Consider the following 22,755-nt stretch of genomic DNA (forward strand, 5'->3'; position numbering starts at 1 on the left):
CTTGAGGGAAAAAAGGGGACCAAGAATGACTCAGGCATCATGACTTGTAAAGGGGTACTTGGAAGAACCATTTCCAGGCTTATGGGGTGAAAATCAAAGACTTTATTTTGGGTGTTAGGTTAGAGATGTCTGTGGGAACCCTAAGAGGAGATGTATGGTAAGAAACTAGAAGTGTGAGACCAGAGCTAGGAGGAGGGAAGATAGAATTTTGGAGACCATCAGCAGGTGAATAGTGGATAAGCCATGGGACCAGAGGAGAGCACCTAGGCAAGAGCATGGCTAGAGACGGGGGAGGTATTTGAACCAAACTCTGTTCTTGCTACATGAAGACAAAGCAGTGAAAGAATGTGAGTGTTGCCCTCAGGGAGGCAGGCACAAAGCCATCATGTTAATCTGCATGTTCAAGATCTCCAGGAAGTCTATAGATAAGGATAAATAACTTGATCAATTCTTTAGATATCTCCACTCTTTTATCTATTGTGTCTGATAAAAATGTTCACCTTTACCAAGTCACTTACCTACAGGTATATTTTTAGAAGCTAATATGTTACCTACTTCAAAGTCTTACCTTGGCTCCAGTGTCTCCAACTCCACGTAAACCCATTGGTCCAGGAGGTCCTGGTAATCCTCGTGGGCCCTGAGATGGCAGTAAGGGAAAGAGATCAACCTTGGAGAAATCTTGCGTGCAGGAAGAAAAAGAGAGAGAGAAAAGAAAAGGAAGGAAAGGAGAGAGAGAAAGGAAGGAAGGGAGGGAGAAGAAAGAAAAGAAAGAGAGGAAGAGAGAAAAAGATAAAAGAAGGGAGGAAGGGAGAGAGAAAGGGAGGAAGGGATGAAAGGAAGGGAAGGGGAGGAAGGAAGAAGGAAAAGAGGAAAAGAAGGGGGGTGGTAATAAAGCAAGGTCCACACTTACAGCCACACCAGGATAGCCGTCGCCTTTGAGTCCTGGAGCACCCACTGGTCCCTGAGGGCCTTGGGCACCCTGGGTGAAGTCCAACATTAGGAGATACCATTAGACTAAACTATGAGACACCTGGCAAAACTTAGGCACAATACCAACTCCATATGCCAAGGAGTGACAAGTACAAAGGAATGACTTGAAAAACTTTAGAAGGAAATCCTACCACGTGTGGCAGCTCCTCATAAGTCTCCTCATAAGTCTTACCCATTTCCCTTGGAAGCATGGAATGAGTAGAGGGAATGAATATATATGAGCCATTACAAAATTGTCTATAGGACACACACTTCATAGGCATTAGAAAAGGGCTATGTGCTGATATTTTAATTCTAAAAAATTACACATTTTTAATGTCATAAATCGGGAAGTATAAAATGAGAAAATTCCGTAAGCATCATGTGAGAGGGATACATACCAAAATTTTAAGTATAAAATAACTGTCGGTTACCTATTACTATGTCACATCTATTATCTTTATCTTCCTCAATGGGGCCTAAATTAGATGGGGAATAAAGACACTCAAATAAAAATTTTAAACAGATTTATTTTTTAAAAACAAGTTATAAAAGAATAGGACACAGAGTTCACAGTGGATTTGTATCATGAGACCTAGAAGACGTTGTACATACTGCTTTACAGTGATGACCTTAGGATTCAAAAACTTTTAGTAGCAACTACCAGCCTCCTGTATAGAGGATATGGAAGGAGGATTATTGCCTTTTGAACAATAGAGTTCATTCTACAAAAGGAACTCAGAGAAATTTCTGGCTAAATTAAAATGGAAAGAAAGAAAAAAAAATGAGGAAGAGTCTTAGGAAGATTTGTTAAATGTAAGTCTATCATACTTATATTGATTGATTGGTTGACTGATTGATTGTCTTTTTAGGGCCATACCCGCAGCATATGGAGGTTCCCAGGCTAGGGGTCAAATCAGAGCTGCAGCCACTGGCATACTCCACAGCCACATCTGCGACCTACACCACAGCTCAGGGCAATGCTGGATCCTTAACCAACTGAGCTACGCCAGGGATCAAACCTGCGCCCTCATGGATGCTAGTCTGATTCATTTCCACTGAGCCACTACAGGAACTTCCATACTTATAGTTAAAACATTTCTTTTCATACCACATTCCATTCTGTTGCTGTGATAACTTACAGTGGCCTTTGTCAATGCACTTCAATCATTTTGATAAAGAGCTGTCCGTGTTTTTAAATATTTTTTTATTTATTTATTCACATCAGGCAGAAACTCTAATAATAGACCTTTGTTTTCCAAGATTAGAAAAGGATAGAATTCCCATTGCGGCTCAGCTGGATAAGAACCCAGTTCCATGAGGAATTGAGTTTGATCCCTGGCCTCGCTCAGTGGGTTCAGCATCTGGCACTGCCACAAGCTGTGGCATAGGTCACAGATGTGGCTCCAATCCTGAGTTGCTGTGGCTGTGGCTAGGCCAGCGGCTACAGCTTGTATTTGACCCCTACCCTGGGAACCCCCATATGCTGCTGGTGCGGCCCTAAAAAGATTAAAAAAAAAAAAAAAAGGATCTTCAGAAAACAGGTGACCACTTACAAAAGCTTAATGTACTACTTCTCATTAACAAAAACAAGATCTCTTAAAGTTGTACGACAGAGCAAAAAACAAACTATTCTGGAGAGGTGAATTTTGGTTTATCCTCCACTACAGGAAACTAGTCACTTTTCAGAAGCAATTTATTATGCTATCCCAATTATGTTTAAGGTTAAAGCACTCAACATTTCTCATGGGACAGGTCCCAAAATAAGATGCCCATTTCTCTCCATGCTTAAACAAGGAACAGGCCAGCAACAAAACAAAGCAGTAACTGTTCCCTGGTTAAGTTGAAAGGAAAAGAAAACTGGAATCAAAATTCACTTTCAATTTTTATTTCTAAGTTCCAAGTCTATGACAGATTATCAGCAGCTGTTATTGTTTATCCTCTGGCACCCATACTAGGGGGGAAAGCCATTAAAGCATTCCTAGTTTATGAATGTGTTTTTCCTAGAGATCTTCTCTCCTGCAAGAATTTCAGTTCCTTGTTACCTCTAACATTGACAAGGGCAATCTTCTTTCTCATACTTTTATTTTGGACTCCTCACAATAGTTTTAAAGACCAAAGTTTGCCACTTGGCCTTTCTGTACTTGATTCAGGGAAATGTCCTGAAGAGCGATCCACTTAAGTGTCCCTCTCATTCAACAGAAATTAGGGTAGAGATCTTAATCAGGTGTTTTGAAATGCGTTTTTTTTTTTTTTTTTAAATCAGGAGTCTGAGAGGTTCCTGCAGTGACACACAAAGCTAAATTAATGTGCCCAAACTCTTATCAGACATTTAACCCTCCAAGAGCTTAAACACCAGTGCATTAGGGAAGAATGGCAGAAATAGTATCTTTAGGGGCTATGGGACTAGAAAAATTATTGGAGTGAAGAAGCAAATAACTTTAAATGCCATCACCAAAAATGCCCAATAATGAGCAGTGGGGAAAAGGTGTAGATTATAAACCCTGGCTGCATGTTTAGTTGGATTTTATTTCTATCGTAAAGAATAGCATAAGTAGAGAGAAGTAACTTTAAGTCACAGACTTGGGAATACATGGATTTGGGAAATTATCAAACAATATGAAAATTGTCACCCACATGTTCTTGCTCAAGGTCATATCTGTAGTTTTAGCCCTAGGAAATTTGGAATTTTCTCCTTGAGTCATAAATAACTTGGGTTCCTGTTTGCATCAGAGTCTGGGGAGCAGTTTGACTGTCTTGTTCTAGTTTGCCCAGGACATTCTGTTTTAGCTTTAAAGTCCCACATCCCCAGGAACTTCTTCCATCCCCAGTAAGCCAGAAGATCATTACTCTGGCAAGGACAACTCTTAAAGTGATTAAGAACAGCAGAGGTCAGGATCCTGCCTTCTCCTTCACAAAGAACCACTCCCACTTATATCAGTGTACCATAGGTTTTGCATGATATTTCAAAAATGGTTCTAAGTTTTCTTTTTTGGAGTCTGAAAACCACTGACGTTAGTACTTGAACCCTTTCATCTAGAAGAGACAATCTGATAAACTAAAGGCAGCTTCAAAGCTATATAACAACATGCTACTAATTAAATAAGTACAGATTATGAAGCCCTGAAGCCTGTTTTTATGAACTAGGATGTGCTTGTTGACATTTGGAATGTAAAATTTTGCTGTGATGTTGGGTTTTATTTAGGCAGAGAAATCGTACTTTCTTGCCAGAGAAAAATAGCTATGATTACTTAAAGCTGTCTTCTCCTATAATTATTGGCACTTTCATTTAAAATAACTCTAGTTATTCAACATATTACTGGAAGTCCTAGTCACAGCAATCAGACAAACAAAAGAAATAAAAGGCATCCAAATAGGAAGAGAAGAGGTAAAACTGTCACTGTATGTATACTATATATAGAAAACCCTAAGGACTCAACCCAAAAACTACTCCAACTTATCAATGAATTCAGCAAAGTAGCAGGATATAAGGTTAAGATATAGTATTCAGAAATCAGTAGCATTTCTGTATACTAACATTGAAATATTAGAAAAGGAATACAAAAATACAATTCCTTTTAAAATTTCACCCCAAAAATCAAATACCTGGGAATACACCTGACCAAGGAGATAAAGGACTTATATGCCAAGAACTATAAAACATTAATCAAGGAAATTAAAGAAGATGTAAAGAAATGGAAAGATATCCCATGCCCCTAGGTTGGAAAAATTAATATTGTAAAAATGGCCATACTACCCAAAGCAATCTACAGATTCAATGCAATACCTATCAAATTACTCATGACATTTTTCACAGAACTAGAACAAACAATCCAAACATTTATATGGAACCACAAAAGACCCAGAATTTCCAAAGCCATCCTGAGGAACAAAAACCAAGCAGGAGGCATAACTCTCTCAGACTTCAGGCACTATTGCAAAGCCACAGTAATCAAGACAGTGTGGTACTGGTACCAAAACAGACAGACCAGTGGAACAGAATATAGAACCTGGAAATAAACCCTGACACCTATGGTCAATTAATCTTTGACAAGGGAGGCAAGAACATAAAAATGGGAAAAAGAAAGTCTTTTCAGCAAGCATTGCTGGGAAACCTGGACAGCTGCATGCAAAGCAATGAAACTAGAACATACCCTCACACCATGCATGAAAATAAACTCAAAATGGCTTAAAGAGGTAAATGTAAGACAAGACACTGTCAAACTCCTGGAAGAGAACATAGGCAAAACATTCTCTGGCATCAACTTTATGAATATTTTCTCAGGTCAGTCTCCCAACAGAAATAAGAGCAAAAATAAACCCATGGGACCTAATCAAACTGACAAGTTTTTGCACAGCAAAGGAAACCAAAAAGAAAACAAAAAGACAACTTACAGAATGGGAGAAAATAGTTTCAAATGATGCGACTGACAAGGGTTTAATCTCTAGAGTATACAAGCAACTTATACAACTCAACAGCAAAAAAGCCAACAACCAGATTGAAAAATGGGCAAAAGACCTGAATAGACATTTTTCCAAGGAAGATATACAGATAGCCAACAGGCACATCAAAAGAAATGCTCAACATCCCTGATTATTAGAGAAATGCAAATCATAACTACCATGAGATACCACTTCCCACCAGTCAGAATGGCCATCATTAATAAGCCCACAAATAACAAATGCTGGAGGAGGTGTGGAGAAAAGGGAACCCTCCTCCAATGTTGGTGGGAATGTAAGCTGGTACAACCACTATGGAGACCAGTATGGAGATACCTTAGAAATCTATACATAGAACTACGATATGACCCAGCAATCCCACTCTTGGGCATATATCTGGACAAAACTTTCCTTGAAAAAGACACACGTGCCCGCACATTCATTGCAGCTCTATTCACAATAGCCAAGACATTGGAAACAACCCAAATGTCCATCGACATACAATTGGATTAGGAAGATGTGGTATATATACACAATGAAAATCTACTCGGCCATAAAAAAAGAATGAAATAATGCCATTTGCAGCAACATGGATGGAACTAGAGACTCTCACTCTGAGTGAAGTACGTCAGAAAGAGAAAGACAAATACCATATGATATCACTTATATCTGAAATCTAATATAAGGCACAAATGAAACTTTCCTCAGAAAAGAAAATCATGAACTTGGAGAATAGACTTGTGGTTGCCAAGGCGGAGGGAGGGAGTGGGGTGGTTGGGGTGCTTGGGGTTAATAGATGCGGACTATTGCCTTTGGAATGGATTTGCAATGAGATCCTGCTGTGTATCACTGGGAACTATGTCTGGTCACTTATGATGGAGCATGATAATGTGAGAAAATAGAATGTGTACATATATGTGTAACTGGGTCACCATGCTGTACAGTAGAAAAAAAATTGTACTGGGGAAATAACTATTAAAAATAATAATAATAACAAAAAAGAAAATTACTCTGAAAGATGAACAAACAAAGCAGAGAAATTTGATTAAAGTTTCTAAACATGAATTTTTGGACAATGTTTTGCAGAAGAGATACATTGAACATTAGTATGTAAATGAAGGGGACTAAAGGCCACATAATTTCCTACATCATGAAAGTTGCCAAGAGAGCATTTTCAATCAAATGTTTAGCCAACAAACACTTTACAACAGGAACTATCATCCCCCACATTTATGAAAAAGAAATATGCCGGCTTGATTTTTAAAAAGAGGAGTAGAGAGTATTCTTAAATTTCAGTCCATCAACGTAGCGACTAAAAGTGGAATAATCCCCATCAAAGACTTATGATGCACTAAATCTACTTTCGCTTCTCTTACATATAGGAAACAAACAAACAAAAGAACATAAAGTATACCTTTGGTCCTCGGATAGCAATTCCAGGTTCTCCTTTCAATCCAGGCATCCCAGGTCCTCCTCTATCTCCCTGTACATTTCAAATAATGTTCACAGTTTCGGGCTTTACATTGTGTGAGAAACCATTATGGCACAGAGCAGAAAAGCAATTGGCCAATTGGAAAGGGCTTAATCTGTTAGTCTCAGATCTTGATAGAGCACATCCTAATACATTTGAGGAGATTTTCAAATCTTCAGCAAATAAAAACTGTCAGTAAAGACCACTAAGCTATTCAGAGAAAGACCACTGAAATAATACATAGCTATCTAGACTCAAATATTTAGACTGTGAAAATGTCTGGGAATGCTTTTAAATCTGAATGAATTTCTTTTTTGCTAGACTTTCTGATTTGCAGATTATTCTGAATAAGTGGCAATAAATTCTTACATGCATTTGAGTCTAGGATTTAAGAGAGGTTGTTCAAGGTAATATGACAAGTTCAAGACCAGGAGCAAGACATCTGGTTTCTAATCTTAAATTTGTTGCTGGCCCTTCACCAGCTTAATTATGAAATAGCAGGGTTGAACTATATAATATCTTGGGGTTCTTCCAAAACTAAAATTCTAGTTCACTGGTTTCATAAATCTTTCCCCAATCCAACTGCCAAAGATCCAAGTAAGAGGAAAAAAAAATTCCCAGGAATGCATACCTTTGGCCCAGGTGGTCCAGGAATTGATGCTCCAGGCATTCCAAAAGGGCCCATAATTCCTGGATCACCCTTAAAAAAAAAAGAGCAAAGTATTCATTATACTTTGAACACAAAAACAACATATAGGAATTATTACAGGAAAATATATATATATGTGTTTCCAGCATTTTAAAGTATTACACTCGATTTATCCAAAAGGCTGAGAAGTGATGGAGCATTTTAAAAGTATTGTGACACATTAAGTCATAATATTCACAGACCAATGCAAAAATATTTTAAGCATCTTTGTTAAATCACCCCTAAAGTTACTGATCACTAAGAGTTCAGAGCCTTTAATAAGTGCATTTAGTTAATTTCTGAGTAATGGGGAATTTTTCTCTCCTGTGCATCATTTTACTAGCAAATAATAAGTATTCAGTTTGTGGTGATTCATTCTCATGTTGTGTGCCAGGAAGCTCAGAGGTAACTATTTGTTCACTTATAACAATTATAAATTTGGGGTACACTTGGTAAATAAATCATGTTCCTTCTAGTTTATACCTTTTTCCTCTGTTACTTTACTTTCTGGCCCACAGTACAGCAGTCTTTCATTTTATGCTCTTTCACATCCCTCTTTAGAAGTCAAGACTTTACGTTTTTTTTTTTAAATTTTGGACAGAAAAAATTAAAACGTATCTCAGTTTTGTTTTATTGTCTCAATAGGAGTCTCAATAAAGACTCAGTCTGAACAGCAGACAATATATCTACCTCTTGCTTCTAGACCAATGATTCTCAAATTTAGGCAGCAGATACATCATCAGAAAAACCTGATGAAACACGGGGGTCCAGGGTTTCAGCCCAAAAGATTTTTTTTTTCAGGGCCGCATATGGAAGTTCCCAGGCTAAGGGTCCAGTTGGAGCTACAGCTGTCGGCCTATGACACAGCAATGCAGGATCTTAGCTACATCTGAAACCAACACCACAGCTCTTGGCAATGCCGGATCCTGAACCCACTGAGTGGAGCCAGCGATCAAACCCACATCCTCATGGATACTAGTCAGGTTCATTTCCACTGAGCCACAACAGGAACTCCCAGCCTGAGAGATTTTATATCAATAGCTCTAGGGGCTGGACCCAGGAATATGAATTTTTATGAGGTAGCTTAGGTGATTCTGATGAAGGTACCATTATTTCACTTAAAAACACCACACAAAACAGCTGTCTTTAAAAGAGAGTGTACACTCCACACAGGGTGTTCAAACTAACCAATTTGGGATCTGAGAAGAATATATTAGGGCTTCATTGGATGCTTTTATCTCATCTTTTAAATTTTAATTATTTATGTAAATCTCATGACACATGATAGTTTTTGTTTGTTTGTTTGTTTTGTCTTTTTAGGGCCACACCCATGGCATATGGAGGTTCCCAGGCTATGGGTGGAATCAGAGATACAGCTGCTGGCCAACACCATAGATAGCCACAGCAATTTGGGATCTGAGCCACATCTGCAACCTATATCATAGCTCACAGCAATGCCAGATCCTTAACCCACTGAGCGAGGCCAGGGATTGAACCTGCATCCTCATGGATACTAGTCAGATTCACTTCCACTGAGCCACGATGGGAACTCTCATATAATAGTTTATGAATAAAAACTACAATTGAAAAATAAACAAACCTCTATTGGAGTGTGGCCAAATTTTGTTTACTAGCAGGGATGTGTAATCTAGCAGTTTGGAAAAGACTGATCTAGAGTAAGTGCTGCAAGCTGGGACTTGTGGGCCAAATCCTGCCTGCCACCTGGTTTTGCACCCCCAAGGCTAAAAACTGGTTTTCACATTTTTAAACAATTGTTACATGGGCACCTACATAATATCCTTAGTTTTGCTTCTTGACCCACACAGCCTAAAATATCTGCCGCCTGCACTTTCACCAAAAATTTTGCCTCCTCCTGCCTTAGAGAATGAACTATTTGGTTCTCCTGCCTCCTCCAAGAGGAACTCTATCCATCACATTCACTGGTAATCACACCTGCCCTGAGCCATGCCCATCTTCACAGCCAGGCCTCCCGCTGTGCTGATTACCCAATCCAAGCATACCAGCATAGGGGGCCAGTGATCCAAGTGCTAGCTCTTAATTCTAATCCTGTGAGGCAATGGCTCCAGACATGGTCAGGATTTGGGCCACAGATAACCACCCTATTCAATCCCATGGCAAAGAAAAAAACACTAACCTGGTAAAATTTTCACAAAAAAAAAAAACGGTTAGGCAAAATTATGCTTCTAGATTGAATCTATTCTACTCTTTTAAAAAGAGACCAATTACTTTTAGATACAAATTCATGTATATAGAACATATGCAGTTCTTTTAAAGACCTTTATTGAGGTGTGATTCTGTTTTAAAATAGGGCAATTCTTTTTTTTTTCTTGAAGTATAGTTGATTTACAACATTGTGTTAATTTCTGCTCTACAGCAAAGGGATTCAGTTGTATGAATATACATACAGACTTTTTTTTTTTCCTTTTTATGGCTGGACCTTTGGCATATGGAAATTCCCAGGCTAGGGGTCAAATCAGAGCTTCAGCTTAGGGCCATGCCACAGTCACAGCAATGCCGGATCCTTAACCCACTGAGCAAGGCCAGGAATCAAACCCACATCTTCATGGAGGCTACACGGGGTCCTTTACCTGCTGGGCCACAATAGGAATTCCTATACACTCTTTTTTTAATATTCTTTCCCATTATAGTTTATCATAGGAAAACATGGCAATTCTTCATCAACAAAAGCTTTTTTCAAAATACGGAAAAATATTCACGTTAAGACTAACTAAGACGTAAAGAGTAATCACTGTTCCAATACAACACATTTCCTATATGACGGCTTTTCTCATCATTTGCCTCTTGAACCATCTGCAACAGAAGGCACTTATTTAAGAAAAGCCGATTCTTGGGACCCACCCACGTCCCAAATTCAGATCTCTCGGCATAGTGCCAAGATACAGGGGTTTGTATCAAGCTCCCAGGCAGTACTGATGGACAGTGAAGTTGAAGAATCATTGGTCTACAGGGCATTCTTTGTTTTGTGTCTGCTCCTGTCTAGCTGGCACATTTTTTTTTTAGAGGTACTTTAATAGTCTGGTCCTTGAATACACTCCTTCATACAATTAGCATGTTTCTAGAGGACTGAACTCTCTCAGGTTTGCCATTTCTGTTTCCTGACACATCTGGACGACCTCGATATTCTCTCCTGCTTGAGTCAGGACACCTAATTGCTTGCTTCACAATATCCTTACTTCTTCCTCAGCATCCCATCTTGGACAGTTTATCAGGACACCTACGCCCCACCTTCCATTTCACAGTATTGATTTTTTCCTTTCTGAATGACTCCATGAGTTGAACACTTACTATGTGCCAGGAGCTGTGCTAAGTGCTTTACTCACTTTTAGTCTTCACAACGACGCTGAGAAATAGATACTATTACTCTTTTTTTTCCCCTACGATTGAAGTGATGGGTGCCCCAAGGTTCCTAGGATGGTGCAGAGTGGGAGTCCACTCCCCACCTTGTGAAGCCCTGCTCTTCATCCTCACTGAACCACCTCTCCATCTGCAACGTTTCTGTTCTTGTTCAGCCAAACAAGCTGATGGAGAATTGCTGTCTCCTATGGTCCTAACTTCATCTCAACTTCTGAATATCTGGTTGTTACTAGAGAGGACCGACACACAGATGCTCTCCTAGAAGCATAAGTGTTCCCACTGTGGCTCGGCAGGTTAAGACCTGACATAGTGTCTGTGAGGATGTGGGTTCAATCCCTGGCCTCACTCAGTGGGTTAAGGATCTGGTGTTGCTGTGAGCTGTGGTGTAGGTCACAGATGTGGCTCAGATCTTGTGTTACTGTGGCATACACACTGCAGCCCTGATTCAACCTCTAGCCCAGGAACCTCCATATGCCTCAGGTGTGGCCCTAAAAAGACAAAAAAAAAAAAAAAAAAAAGGAAAGAAAGAAAAGAAAAAGAAGCATAAACATTCCAATGAAGATCTCATGTTCTATGCAGTCTCTTTATTTGATACTATTATGGTCTGGAACAGTATGTTTTCTAAAGCCTTTTTCATTTGGGGACTTTTTTTTTAATTTATTAAGAAGGAAACAGCGAATATAAACCAGCTATGATGGAAAAAATAAAAATCATTTAAAAAAGAAACAGCAGAAATCTAATATTCCATTAAAACCATATATAATTACCATCTTCCCAAAACATAAACGAGAATATAAGAAACATACCTTCGGTCCTTCTGGCCCAGGAAATCCCCTCTGTCCTTGATTTCCTTTGCTCCCTTTCTTTCCTTCATCCCCCTAACAAAAACAATTATAAAAACAATTGTTATATTAATAGTCTTTCCAACGTCTTAACCTTATCCTGGCCAGATCCTCAGTAAATACCAACTGTAAAGTGATGTTCCCCAGGACCAGCACAGCTGTACAGGGTTTGTCGATGTTCTTGAGCAGATCAGATGAATTCAGAACTGTTCAGTGCTTCCCGTTTATTCAGTAGGATTTAATATTTTCTAGACTCAATGTTCACTATCTTTCTGTGGGGATTTTGAACTTACAATTCTTTTGCCTTCTCACTCTATTAACAGATGGTTCTGAGACAGTCACAGTTTCAGAAGAGAGCCATCTATGCTTTTTCCTGCTGTTTTTCAGCTTTCGGGCTATTTCAGTTTTAAAATGTAAAATGAGACATTTTTCAAATCCAGCTCCATTTCTTTCTCAGAGGAGAGGCTAGTCCTTTCTCTGTAAGGAAGCCAATAATTCACTTGGCAGCAAGATGAGTGAGCATCAACCCAGGGCAGAGCTAGAAACTGCCTGGTATTCTCCAACAGGCTTGTCTACACCTGTGGTCTCCGCAGGGAACTGCATTACCTTCAACCAGAAGCCTCAGGGCATTCCCAAACTCTCCTTCTTCTAAGGCTTATCAGCAAGGCACTATACCTAAGTGTGTGCCCACCTCACCAAAAGAACTCCTTGGGCTTTGTAGCCAAGGCCATTCTGTACTTATAACAGAAATGATGGTACCACACTTTTCACACCTGTGCATGCATCTGAGTCACCTAGGGATGGCTGGGCCCCACACTCAGTGTTCCTGATTTAGTAGTTCTGCATGGCAGTCCAATAATTTACTTTTCTGATGCACTCCCTGGTGATGCTGGTGCTGCTGTTCCTGGGACCACACTTTCAGAACCACTGGACTCTACCAAAGTCATCAGAAACCAGACACTTTTCTAAGAAGAAGAGGTAACTATAGAGTCCACAGATATATGATTAACTCCCTAACACACATACTGATGGAGAGTAGTGACAGAAAATTTTAAAAACTTGTTAAATGTCCCAAAATCACTTATTTTATCATTATCATTTGCCAATAGAGATGAAATCTATCCACAACTATTTATTTCCTCCCACTCACTACCAAACTTAATTTATTGATCTAAAGCCAACAGCAGGTGTGTCCCTGGCATGGCACAGAGGAAATGAATCCAACTTGGAACAATGAGGTAGGGGGTTTGATCCCTGGCCTTGCTCGGTGGGTTAAGGATCCAGCATTGCCGTGATCTGTGGTGTAGGTTGCAGACTCGGCTTGGATCTGGTGTTGCTATGGCTGTGGCTGTGGTATAGGCCAGCGGCTACAGTTCGAATTAGACCCCTAGCCTGGGAACCTCCACATGCCGTGGGCGTGGCCCTAAAAAGAGAGAAAGACAAAAAAAAAAAAAAAAGAAGAAGAAGAAGAAGCCATCAGTAGGAATCCACTAAATAAAGTGCCAACATTGAGACACAGCATGTGTTGGGTATGTGATATGGCCTTCCATAAGCCCCAAATCACCTCAAAGCCCAGCTCTAGTTAACGTCTATTCTCCTTGCCCTGCTGGGATATTTCCCACCACACATTGCTTTCCTCTTGAAAACATTTCTCCTTGGTTTCCCTGACATGGTTCTGTGTATTCATTCTATCTATCTTCATGCTGTTCTGAATGCTCTTTCTCCAACTACTGCAAAACACGGATTCAAAGCTTAGCTCTCTTAGATATCATTTGTTCCCAAGGGTATATGGAAGAAAACATTAGCTCTCCTGAATGTTAGTGGGCAATTACTTCTAGAACTTTTTTTTGGCATGATGTTAAAAGGATATTATCTGTTCACATTTCCACTTCCTCCTGCCCACCCTCCCACCCCAAAAGTAGATCTCATAGTCTGGTTAGTAATTTTAAGTGTTTGAAATTCTACAAGTATATTTACATTTCAAATTCTCACATTTAAGGTTAATGACTCAGTTTTAGACAATGTTCTCAAAAGATATATCTTAAGCTATCAATTGCTATTTTAATAGGATTATAAATAGAACATTAGTAAGTATATAGATTTTATTTTTACTTTACTCATATATAATTCTTCGGAATATTTATATGAGCATTGATGACTGAACATAAGAACTGCTGGAACATCTGACCCCTTAGGTCTTATTGATGAATTTTGATATTCTCATCTTGACATATAAAGATATTACTCAACTATCATTTCTACAATGCGTAAAATAAATTTATGCCGTGTTGTGAAAGTGCCACTTAATAGGTGATATTTTTCATTACTGCATGAGCATGTAGAAATATTTGGAAAAAATTTATGAACTTTCAAGTCTCAAGGATGTATCTCAAGGCTCTTTTTTCCCCTGTGATGTATTTTATAAATGTCAATCTAGCTGTTTATTGAGAAAACATATGTTGAACTCTTCCTATAGGCTGGGCCTATGACAGTTGTTAGGAAAATGAAAAATGAATAATACATGCTTCCTGTCTTACAAAAGCTCAAAAGCTAGTATCCATAATTTTAAGCCAGAAGTAAATACCTTTGACATAGCAAGAAAATGATCAAATTTCTCCTGTCCTTAGTGTCAGGGCCAGCAAACAGGCAGTCTGCTCCCCATTCTCTAACACTGTAGATTATTCCATACCTTGAGACCAGGTTGTCCTTTTCCAGGTGGTCCTTCAGGGCCTCTTGCTCCTGGAAGCCCTGCTTCTCCCTGGAGAAAATGACACTGATGTCTTAGAGGTCCCACTACAGACACCCACCTTGACTCTTCTTACAGCCAGTAGATTCTCTGCTGAGATCCTCCAAAACACAACACAACTTAACTCTAGTCTCGAAATTAATTTGGAAGTTTGCCAACTTGAATAAATTAATATTCAACTACAGTTTCACTCAGAGCAGCTGAAATATCATGAAAAGTCCAAATTCTCAGCCAATTTCCAAAGCAATAAGCTCACTTTCCTTTGGCTCTTCATTCACATTGGGTGGTTTGTTTTTTTAAAAAAAAAAGAAAAGAAAGACTTTCGGCCTCTCCATCTGCTATTTTTCACTACTTATATTGAAAAATGAGTATTTCAAATGTCAACTCAAAATATTTCAGGAAATCTTTCTAATGGCCTTACTTCTTGAATACATTTACAGACTCTCCTTTTGGAGAAAGGAAAAAGGTGTTTTTCTCTAAGCTTAAATGAAAGTGCTTTCTAGGAATCCAAGGGGACTAGGTCAGTGTAGAATAGTTCTCCAAAACACCAGAGAGAAGGCAGATACTTCTCAGCCTTTGAATCGGTACTCTTTCTATCTGAAGTAAATGAAAAAGGAAATTTAGTGTTGCGGGATTTTTTTCTTAAAAAGACTGAGTTTATCTTGAATGGCTTAATTTGAGCTCCTGCACTACCAAGATATAGTACGGTTCAATAGTTTTACTTCACTAATACGCAAAACAGTGTTACCTTCTTGCCTGCTGCTCCATCTTCTCCTGGTACTCCTGGCTGTCCTGGGAGTCCTGTTGAGCCTGGCTCCCCCTGGTGGATGAGCAAAGATTTTACTTCTCAGATGTTCCTATTTACCATGTTACGCCATTCTGAAGTATTTGGAATTGAATATATCTTCTAATGTCTGAGAAAACCCTGTGAGTAGGGAAATCCGAGCAGTAACGAATAGTCATTAAACCATCTAACCATGAGCATTGTTTATCCTCTCTGGGACTTGGTTTTGGATTATGTTGTTTGTAATGGATTGAATTGTGACACCTCCACCCCCAAAAAGATATGTTGAAGTCTTAAACTTTGGTACCTGTGAATGGACCTTATTTGGTAATCAAGTTAAGATGTAATTTGAAGTTCTTGTTATGGCTCAGTGGTAACGAACCCAACTAGTATCCATGAGGATGTGGGTTTGATCCCTGGCCTCACTCAGTGGGTTAAAGATCCAGCATTGCTGTGAGCTGTGGTATAGGTCAAAGATGTGGCTCGGATCTGGCATTTCTGTGGTTGTGGTATAGGCCAGCAGCTGTAGCTCTGATTGGACCCCTAGCCTGGGAAATTTCACACACCACAGATATGGCCCTAAAAGGAAAAAAGAAAAAAAAAATAGACGTAATCAGGTTAAGATGAAGATCAGGTTAAGATGGTTCCTAAGCCAAAGTAACTGATATCCTTATAAGAAGAGGGAAACATGAAGACAGACACATGGGGAGAACACCATGTGACAACAGAAGCCAAGATTAGAGTGACATAGCTTCAAGACAAGGAATTCCAAGGATCGGCTCCCACCAGGAGCTTAGAAGCACGAAAAGTTCTTCCCTAAAGTTTTTGGAGGAAGCATGACCCAGCAGATAGCTTGATTTTTTTACTTCTGGCTTCCAAAACCATAAGACAGTAAGTTTCTGTTTCATTAAGCCACAGAGTTTGTGGTAATTTGTGATAGCAACCCTTAAAAAACTAATATAAAAGTGAAATAAAAAAAAATTGAGCCCTAATATAGCTTCCAACTGTAATATTCAGTAATTTTACTTGCTTCCAAGTTAATTTGTGATTAAGTCCCTTAAAGTATTCAGAGAAAACACATGCTACTTTCATATAGTATAAAAGGGTCCTTACTGCATATAGTAAGAGAAAAAATATTGAAAATATTGAAAGTGGTTCACATAAACTACACTTTAAAAACTAGTGAAAACACAGTGAACCTAAAAATAAGTAGAAGGATATAATAAAGCAGAAAATAATAACTTATAAGCAAAAAGCAAGAATGACAATATTAAAAGGTAATACTTAAAAATATAAGAAAATTTAAAAACATCTAGCAGTAATTATTAACATTAAAAAGGCACAAAAGTAGTACTAGAAACGAAAGACATATATATACCTAGCAAAGAGATTTTTAGTCATACAAAATTTCTGTGACAATTTGAAACAAATATATTAGAAACATTAATAAATGGATAATCTTCAAAAAAGATATATGGAGTTACCATCGTGGCTCAGCAGAAACGAATCTGACTAGTATCCTTGAGGATGCAGGTTCAATCCCTGGCCTGCTCAGTGGGTTAAGGATCCAGCATTACCATGAGCTGTAGTGTAGGTCGCAGACATGGTTCAGATCCCGCATTGCTATGGCTGTGGCATAGGCCAGCAGCTGCAGCTCCGACTCAACCCCTAGCCTGGGAACTTCCATGTGCTGTGGGTATGACTCTAAAAAGCAAAAAAAAAAGAAAAAAGAAAAAGAAAAAGAAAGAAAGCTGCTAAGAGAGAATATTTTAAAAGTTCTCAACACAGGGAAAAGAAATTTGTAACTATATGAGGTAAGGTATATTGACTGAAATAACTATGGTAGTTGTTTCACAATATATACATAATCCAATCATCATGTTGTGAGTCTAAAACTAATACAATATTATATGTCAATTATATCTCAGTAAAGCTGAAAAAATTTTTCAAAAAAATAAAAATAAAATATACTATAACAAGACAACTTAATTATAGACCAATCTATGTAAGAAAAATGAGGCAACTTAAGGGTCTGATCAGAATGGAGGAGCTAGATTTAAATTCTCACCTGATGCAACTGAAAAGCAGACAAAATATATGAAACAATGATTTTTTCAAAACGTTAGACACCAAGTAATAAAGCATAATTATCCCTTAGAGAGGGAAAACAAAATAGGTAAGTGCTACAATTCCCCAAGTCTATTGCCTGGATAAAGTCTCCAGGTCATGATGCAGGGAAAGAGAACCCAGAGAAAGTTCAGAAGTCTTTCTAATCTAAGGAGACAAAGGTAGGAATCTGGGTAAACCAAGGTATTAAAAATTCACACAATAGGAGTTCCCGCTGTGGCTCAGTGGGATCAGCAGCATCTCTGCAGTGCTGGGATGCAGGTTTGATCCCCAGCCTGGCACAGTGGGTTAAGGATCTGGCGTTGCTGTACCTACAGCGTAGGTCACACCTGCAGCTCAGATCTGATCCCTGGCCCAGGAACTCCATATGTTACAGGGCAGCCAAAAAGAAAAACATCACAAAATAGATTACCAGAGAGGAAGGAGTGACATGGAGGGAGCTCTGAAGATCTGCTGAGCATCCCCCTTGAGCAGTCAGGTGAGTACTGTTCAGCACAGTATGAAGGAACTACCCAAGGCTGGAAAACAACCAAATTAAAGGATTAGAGGGAACTGACAGCAGGTGAGACACAGTGCGTGCTCCCGGTGGCAAGAAAGAAAACTTGACAGTTCTGAAGGCACAGAATTCTAAAAAGGATTGTGGCTTGGTAGTGGGATAAAATTAACCCTAGACCAAATACTGCTCTTGTCTTACCTGATAAAGCTTAAAAGCAAGACCAAAAGGCTCAAACTGTTTCCAAGCAATGTAGAAGCCTCTAAGAACAAAGCTCAAAAATGCTTAGAGGAATACAAAAATATTTAGCACTCACAAAGGTAAAATTCACGATGTTTGGCATCTAATCAAAAATTACCACAAATCAAAAAAGCTGCCAAAAGCTGACCCAGAAAATGACACAGGCAATAAAATTCATAGAAAAGGACATTAAAACAGTTTTTATACTACATTTCATATGTTCAAGAAACTAGAGGAAATTTAAAACATGTTAAACAGGGAGTTCCCGTTGTGGCGCAGTGGTTAACGAATCCAACTAGGAACCATGAGGTTGCGGGTTCGGCCCCTGCCCTTGCTCAGTGGGTTAAGGATCTGGCGTTGCCGTGAGCTGTGGTGTAGGTTGCAGACGCGGTTCGGATCCCGCATTGCTGTGGCTCTGGCGTAGGCCGGTGGCTACAGCTCCAATTGGACCCCTAGCCTGGGAACCTCCATATGCTGCGAGAGCAGCCCAAGAAATAGCAAAAAAAGACAAAAATAAATAAATAAATAAATAAAATAAATAAAACATGTTAAACAGAGACATGAAAGATATAGAAGGGTACAAATTGAACTTATAGAATTGAAAACTGCAAGCTATAAGACTAAAAATACACTGGATAGAATTAAAAGCAGATTAGATATCACAGAAGAAAAGAATAATAAACTGAAAGATAGAGAAATAAACTCTATCCAAAATGAAACACAAAGAGAAAAGGGACGGAAAAAGAATGAGCAGTGACCTGTTATAGCTAGTTGGAAGATATAGAAAAAGAAAACAATTCATAATTGCAAATTTTTGCTAAGACACCTTTTTAAAAAAAGTAGAAAATCTTTATGGATAAAATGACAAATATTTTCTTCAAAAATTAGAGAGTTTTACTCTGTGGTTTGAAAGACTCAATATTTAATATGAAAATTCAAGGCAATTTCAAAAACCCCAATAGGATATTTTGTCAAATTTGACAAGCCAATTCTAAAATGTAAATGTTAGCATCAAGAATAGCCAAGGAAGAAGATGAGAGTATTTTCCCTATTGATGACAAAACATTACAAATCTATCATAATCAAGACAGAGAGGCAGTAGCACTGAGATATAAGACAAATGGGACAGAACAGAGAGCTCAGGCACTGCTCCTCACAAACATAGGACTTCAATATGTGACATAGCAAGTATCACAAATCAGTGTGACAAAGATGGACTATTTAATAACTGGTGCTGGGATATTTGGTTATCCTTATGGGAAAAAATAGATCATACATCACCCAACCCACAAAAATAAATCCCAAGTGGATTAAAGACCTAAATTTTAAAAACACCAAAAGTTTCAGAAGAAAATAACTAAGAATATATTATGACTTTTAGAGTTAAGAAATGTTTTAAAATAACATTCTAAAAGCCCAAAACATAAAGGGATAGAAATACATCAAAATCTAATACTTCTGGATACTGAAAAATAAATGAAAAAGCCAAGCCATAGCCCAAGATAATTGAAACCCAAATAACAAAGTACCAATATCCAGACACCTAAAGAACTATTAATAAGAACACAACAGTTACAAAAATGAGAATCTACAGGAATTTACAAAAAAGAAAAACTGAGGTTCATTAAATACACAAAAACTGTCTAGTTATCAAGGAATGAAAACTAAACCAATGAGATGTATTTTTACACAATTCATATTGACAAGAATGTAGAAAAAAGCATTGTCATCTATTACTGGAAGGAGGATAAACAGTGCAAAGATTTTACCCGTTGACTATCTTGGGTAGGATTTTTACAATATCAAAATTGAAAAAAACAATTTTTTAATTATTAAAAAGGAGCTCCCTCATTGTTCAGTGGGTTAAGATCTGGCATTATCACTGCTGTGGCACAGGTTTGATCCCTGGAGTGGGAACTCCTGCATGCCACAGGTGTGGCCAAAAGTAATAATAATAAACAAAATTGAAAACTTACATACCCTGTAACCTTTAAGTTCTGCTTGTAGCAATTTATCATCTATTAATGAGAGAAACTTGTATTCTCACACAAGAGAAAAATCAGAGAATGTTTACGGCAGCATTGGCAAACAAAAAAATGGAAAGCAATTTATATGTTCATCAATAGAAAAATGTGTAAATATTAAATGAGATGTTTTCATATACTGTAGTATCATGGTGCAATTAAAATGAATGAATTAAAGGCTTTAAAAAATACAAATAGGAGTTCCCTTCATGGCTCAGTGGCTAATGAATTCAATCGGACTAGGAACAATGATGTTGCAGGTTCAATCCCTGGCCTTGCTTAGTGGGTTAAGAATCTGGTGTTGTGGTGAGCTGTGCTGTAGGTCGCAGATGTGGCTCGGATCCAAAGTTGCTGTGGCTGAGACATAGGCTGGCGGCTGTAGCTCCAATTCTATTGCTAGCCTGGGAACCCCCATATGCTGCGGGTGCAGCCCTAAAATGATAAAAAAAAATACAAATAACACATAAGGCTGAGTATAACTACATTGTAGAATGATATGTAATGATATATTATGTAAAAAAGCAACAAATGGCTTATAGATAAAAACTTATGGGAAAATTATAAAAATTTTGACAGAATGATAAATACCAAATTCATGATAATGAATATGTCTGGGGAGGGAAAGGAGAGCAATAGGATTGGGGAGCACAGAACAGAGGCCTCTTTTTATACCTGCAATGCTTCTTAAATAAATTGTAGAATAAATATGGCAAAATGTTAATATTTGATAAAACTGTCTTGTGTAACACATGGATGTTCTTTGTTATTCTGTACAATAGTGAGTATGTTTTCATTTTTTAGAGAGAGATTTTGTATCCATTTAGTGCGAAACTAGGATTTGAACTTCAGTGGTGTAACTCCTTAGTAGCCTCCTCTACATGGCCTCTCTGAAACTGGCATATATATAACATAATATGTATATATACATATATACTATAGACATGTAAAGACATAGCATGTGGGAGTTCCTTGGTGGCCTAGCAGTTAAGGATCTGGCATTGTCACTGCTGTGGACAGGTCACTGATTGGTAGGTTAGATCCCTGGCCCAGGAATTTCTGTATGCTATGATCATGGCTAAACAAACAGTGTGTGTGTGTACGCATATAAATACTCAGCATATTTAGCACTTAGCACATTTGTGTAACACATCAAAACCATGTAACAAATAGCAGCTAATATCACTATATTATTACTTTTTTTTTTTTTTTTGTCTTTTTAGGGTCACTCCCACAGCATGTGGAGGTTCCCAGGCTAGGGACTGAATCAGAGCTGCAGCTGCCAGCCTATACCACAGCCACTGCAACCCCAGATCCAAGCTACATCTGCAACCTACACCACAGCTCATGGCAAAGCCAGATCCTTAACCCACTGAGTGAGGCCGGGGATCAAATCTGTGTCCTTTTGGATACTAGTCAGATTCATTTCCACTGAGCCACAATGGGAACTGCATTATTACATTTTGTATCTCTTGCTTATGTATATGTTATGTTTCTGTATATGTGATATGTATATTCATCTTAGGCCATATCTTATATTCTCCGAATACTCAAATTCTCATAATAATCATGGCAATAGCAGCAGAATAATGATGAATTTTAATCCTCAGCATGGCTTGCCAGATTCCACATGCCTTCAGAATGAGCTATGGAAATTGTGAAGGGTAAAATAAGGATTTGTTTGTTTGTTTGTTTGTTTTTTGCTTTTTAGAACCACACCCACGGCACATGGAGGTTCCCAGGCTAGGGGTCCAATTGGAGTTGTAGCTGCTGGCCTATACCACAGCCACAGCAACACAGGATCAGAGCTGCGTCTGCAACCTACACCACAGCTCAGGCCATTGCTGGATCCTAACCCACTGAGAAGGCCAGGGATCAAACCTGTATCCTCATGGATGCTAGTCAGATTCGAAAACTGCTGCGCCACAACGGGAACGTCCCATTTATATATTTAACAGATTTATTGAGCACCTATTGTGTCCCAAACTGGGGATTCAGTAATAAAAAAGAAAAAAAGGGAACAGAGTCCTTGCGCCAGTGGAGTAGCATTGTCCAATAGAAATACAAAGCAAGATGTATAGTTATAATTTTAGTAATAGCCACATTTGCAACATTAAGAGAAACAGATAAATACAATTCTAATAACATGTTTACTTACTCTAATACATCTGAAATTTTATCATTTTGATATGTAGTCAATATACAAATATATTGACCATATAGTTTACATTCTTTTTCTTTGTCCCCATTTTTGTAATCAAGTGTGTGTAGTACATGTCTAGCTTACCTCAATTCATACTAGCCACATATCAAATATTCAGTAACAACGTGTGGCTAGTGGCTGCCATATTGGCAGTGTGTTTCTAGAGGGTATAGTAAGATGAAAAGTAATTTAAAAAACATGCAAGTTGGGAATATTGGTAAAAGCAAGGAAATAAACAGGCTTCTTTTAAATAACTGGGTAACAGGGGTGAGGTAGACATACTTTATTTACATTCAGGAAATGGTTTTTGAGGAAGTAGCTTTTGAGCTGTGATC

General features: G+C 38.4%; 1 protein-coding gene and 1 long non-coding RNA gene across 10 annotated transcripts in view; one reads left to right on the top strand and one right to left on the bottom strand.

The window, feature by feature from the left end:
• Window positions 1–22,755, top strand: part of LOC110255476 (uncharacterized) — a 217,504-nt gene that overhangs the window by 111,286 nt on the left and 83,463 nt on the right. The window lies entirely within an intron of this gene.
• Window positions 1–22,755, bottom strand: part of COL28A1 (collagen type XXVIII alpha 1 chain) — a 171,089-nt gene that overhangs the window by 70,732 nt on the left and 77,602 nt on the right. For all 6 annotated transcript variants that reach the window (XM_021063396.2, XM_021063395.2, XM_084977086.1 and 3 more), the window contains 7 exons: window positions 15,301–15,372; window positions 14,496–14,564; window positions 11,771–11,842; window positions 7,512–7,580; window positions 6,824–6,892; window positions 911–979; window positions 569–637 (listed from right to left, as the gene is read on the bottom strand). In XM_021063396.2, the coding sequence (XP_020919055.2) occupies window positions 569–637; window positions 911–979; window positions 6,824–6,892; window positions 7,512–7,580; window positions 11,771–11,842; window positions 14,496–14,564; window positions 15,301–15,372 (489 nt within the window). The remainder of the gene's footprint in view (window positions 1–568; window positions 638–910; window positions 980–6,823; window positions 6,893–7,511; window positions 7,581–11,770; window positions 11,843–14,495; window positions 14,565–15,300; window positions 15,373–22,755) is intronic.

Source organism: Sus scrofa, chromosome 9 (assembly GCF_054392235.1).
Source record: "Sus scrofa isolate SSC_HxYL_T2T_F1_AM1 chromosome 9, Sscrofa_HxYL_maternal_Yorkshire_Landrace_v2.0, whole genome shotgun sequence".
In the NCBI taxonomy this organism is placed as follows: Eukaryota; Metazoa; Chordata; class Mammalia; order Artiodactyla; family Suidae; genus Sus; species Sus scrofa.